This window comes from Anneissia japonica, unplaced genomic scaffold (assembly GCF_011630105.1).
Source record: "Anneissia japonica isolate Jap-2015-1 unplaced genomic scaffold, ASM1163010v1 scaffold1065_len1792383_cov172, whole genome shotgun sequence".
NCBI classification, from domain to species: Eukaryota; Metazoa; Echinodermata; class Crinoidea; order Comatulida; family Comatulidae; genus Anneissia; species Anneissia japonica.
Window position 1 is genome coordinate 1,789,596 of NW_022684135.1, and position 4,012 is coordinate 1,793,607.

The 4,012-nt window shown below is 29.0% G+C and overlaps 1 protein-coding gene across 1 annotated transcript; it reads right to left on the bottom strand.

Annotated features, from left to right (window-relative positions):
- Window positions 1-650: 650 nt before the first annotated feature.
- On the bottom strand, window positions 651-3,547 carry LOC117103424 (ficolin-1-B-like). The gene is made up of 2 exons (XM_033243966.1): window positions 3,289-3,547; window positions 651-1,899 (listed from the first exon to the last, which is right to left on the bottom strand). The coding sequence occupies exons 1-2, from the start codon at window positions 3,458-3,460 to the stop codon at window positions 1,670-1,672; spliced, it is 402 nt and encodes a 133-aa protein (XP_033099857.1). The 5' UTR covers window positions 3,461-3,547; the 3' UTR covers window positions 651-1,669.
- Between the last annotated feature and the right edge of the window lie 465 nt (window positions 3,548-4,012).

Consider the following 4,012-nt stretch of genomic DNA (forward strand, 5'->3'; position numbering starts at 1 on the left):
ATTATTATTATTTATTATTATTATTTATTATTATTATTTATTATTATTATTTATTATTATTATTTATTATTATTATTTATTATTATTATTTATTATTATTATTTATTATTATTATTTATTATTATTATTTATTATTATTATTTATTATTATTATTTATTATTATTATTTATTATTATTATTTATTATTATTATTTATTATTATTATTTATTATTATTATTTATTATTATTATTTATTATTATTATTTATTATTATTATTTATTATTATTATTTATTATTATTATTTATTATTATTATTTATTATTATTATTTATTATTATTATTTATTATTATTATTTATTATTATTATTTATTATTATTATTTATTATTATTATTTATTATTATTATTTATTATTATTATTTATTATTATTATTTATTATTATTATTTATTATTATTATTTATTATTATTATTTATTATTATTATTTATTATTATTATTTATTATTATTATTTATTATTATTATTTATTATTATTATTTATTATTATTATTTATTATTATTATTATTTATTATTATTATTTATTATTATTAGTTCAAGGTCAAAACCAAGGAAAACTTAGAATTATTTAGATCTTGTTGGTTTAATTGTCTATGCGCATTGAGCACCTTTAGTGGAGATGTGCGCTTTATAATCTTTATTATTATTATTATTATTATTATTATTATTATTATTATTAGTTCAAGGTCAAAACCAAGGAAAACTGCCTTTTTGTTTGTGAAGGTTTTATTAACGATTTTATAACCCTAACCACATTCTATTTGAAATTAGCTTGGGCCACCCAGATTTTTGCCTCAAATCCAAGATGGCCGCCAAAATTAAAACCATTAGGGATACAGCATATCATTTAGTTTTGTCAACGTTTTTTTGGTTTTTTTTTTTTAGAGGGTTTGACCTTAGACCTAAAACCTTTCACGCAATCAAAGTCCACCAAGAATTACGCCTCAAATCAAAGATGGCCGCCAAAATCCAAAATGGTTACCAAAAATTACAATTATTAGAGATATAAGCAAATTATTCGGTTTTGTAAATGTTTTTTCAGTGGATTTGTTGTTATCTCAGTCCAAATTCTTTCAAGATCAATCGAAGGCCACCAAGAATTTTGCCTCAAATTCAAGATGGCCGCCAAAATCCAAAATGCCTGCTTATTATTAGGCCTATACAATTATTCAACGACTGTTTTGATCGGGGAACTTGACTAAGCATCGTGCTACTTAAACTGTCAGTTTTCAACAAACGTTAGGGAGAAAAAAAAACATCATACGTATATAATTTTACGGAATATGAGGCTGTAAGGCCTTAAGCCATGGGCGTCCATCGGTTCTACTATAAACGATTTATGAAATTAATAAAAAAATTATGTAGTTCCAAGTATGCCTCAATTATAGATAAGTGGACAGAAATGAAATTACTTCAAGACACTTTGACTTGATTAAGGCATCGATATTTATTGTGACATGAATAATATCAATGTCTCAAGCATGTCAAGGTGTCTTGCAGTACTTTTATGTCTGTCGATCATTCTTTATTCAATAGCTACATATGTTGCATCTTTTAGTGGTATTAGAATACTTATACAGTACAGTATTATGATTTTTGAAAAGGTTTTTCAAAATACAGGAATTTACTTTTACACGCGCTTAATCATCATTACTGACGACCTAATCGGCTGTTGCATTTCACCATTAATGTCACACTTGAAACTCGAAGTATATAAACCGTTTAGAAAGCATGAATACGAACATGACTTAAACCACCAACCACCCCCAAATTCTGAGGCGCAGTTATTCTGTGTATTCTTATCATTGTTTTTGTCGTAGGTTGAGAATCCTCTATTGCGTTCATTACTGATCACGGGACCTATGTTTAAAAAGTAAAAGTAAAATTTTAATTTAAAAAAGTTGTTGTTATGTAAACCCAATAAATATAACCTACATTCCAGGCTATATTCTGATCGTGTTTCAATATTTTCTGCTTCTTTTACTTAGGATTTTACAAATTCCTCTTTTTGTTTTTTTAAATGATGAGTCCATTCAATGATGTTGGGCTTACTCGGGTGAGGTCTCTGTGTATTTACTCTAATGACCGACCTATATTTATAAGCCATTTACATTTAGTCTATGGGCCAGTCGTGTGGTCAAGCAGAAAATGTAGGCGCCAATAAAAAATTGTTCTTGGTAGTCTTTTCGTTGGAGCGTATCTACGCTTTCACCATCATCTTCGTCATTATCATCATTAATTATCTTCATAAAAATAATCATCATTATTAATAATGAATTTCATGATCTTTAATCATCATCATTTAATTATAATTAATCATTATCAATATTATTCATCGTTGATTACTGTTAATAATCACGGTCGTGGCATCAATAATCATCATTAATTATTATTACTCATAAAAATAGTACTGTAATAATATTTATTATTAATCCTTATTATCATTAGGGAACATCATCAATCATCAAAATAATTATACATAATTAGTCAACATTAGTTATTGCATTGCAAATACTCATTATCATTTTCATACAATTGAATTCAATTCAGTAAACATTTATTTGCCTCTTTCAAAAATACAACAGAAGTGACCAAGGATCACATATACGAAAAAAAAATACTGTCGGTGTGTGTCACTTATACAAAATACAAACATGCAATTATCAAAAACAGTGAAAAAAAAAATCATTTTTCTTATTGCGCAGTTACTCTGCGTGCTTCACATGAATCTATAAAACAAAAAACAAGATAATTCTAAAATAAAATAGTGTGTGAAGGAAAACAGGTAATTTCTCAAAGGGTCAACCAATTATCATATTAATCATAACAATTATTGGAATGGTGCCTATTCGAAAAAAAAGACAGAACCAAGGTTAAGGTCAAGGAAATTACCCCAAAACATAAAAGAAAATAATGGAGTTTCCCCATCATACATGGCCTGAATTCGCCCAACATAAACGGCCTGCGTATTGTCATGTCCAGTATTTATGCACGGGGCCGGGTCTGTCTCTTATACACATCTTTATTATTATTTATTATTATTGCACTCTGGAGTGACTGCTGTAGTTGTTGTTATTGATAACAAGGAAATGAATTTCAAACATAAACAAAAAAAAAGAAACTAAACTTCAACAAAATTTCGATTTCACAGCCTTTTATCTAATCTTTTTTTTTCTTCTAAACATAATTACAGTACCGACAAGAATGGGAAGACAAAGGACGTCAAAATATAGTAAAAATAATACTTACCACCATCGTCATTTGTGATCTTTCCAATTTTCAACTTATAATTTTTACTCTCTTGTAGAATGCGGAATGAATCATAAGTGGATGAGAAAACCTCTCCCGTTTTTGTTTCGACATTTATGCGGAGATGGAAGTCTCCGCCGGACGTGAGCTTGTGCATAAAGTCGAGCCCCATCCAGAAATCGCCTCCTATGTGGCCGAAGCCACGTTGGTATTCAGCCCACGTTCTGTTAAAATTAAAGGTGCTATTTTGTCGTCTCTGCAACACCTAAAATGAAAACTTTAGGTGTTATAAATATTATAAGTAATAAACTGCAACAATCTAAAACATAGGTACATTTACTTGACAATCATACAAAATGATTTTAATTGTTTCAATTTAAATAAACCTTTCCGCTAAGCCCCGCCCCTTTGATATTGTTAGTCCCACAAAACGACAGTGGCTACGTTCAGACTTGCAGATAAGCCTGGCTTGAGTTAAGCCCGCCTTAACTTTGCCGTGCGTTAAGGTTACGTTCAGACTTGGAGATAAGCCAGGCTTGAGTTAAGCCCGGCTCAATGTTAAGCCCGGCTTAACTTTGACGGGCGTTCAGACTAACGGGATTCGCCAGGCGCTAGAATTAGCATAATGAACCGTAACCAGAAAACGAGTTTGGGAACATTGGGCTCGAAACGTAAGCTCGCTCACAGCGTACGTAATTGAATGCTGATTGGTCATTTTTTTTCC

Bases quoted from the DNA above. Each gene is read 5' to 3' on its own strand.
- LOC117103424 (XM_033243966.1), bottom strand. From the start codon at position 3,460: ATGGGGCTCGACTTTATGCACAAGCTCACGTCCGGCGGAGACTTCCAT. The intron at 1,900-3,288 runs GTAAGTATTATT...TTTTAAACATAG, and splicing joins GATCACAAATGACGATGGTG to GTCCCGTGATCAGTAATGAA.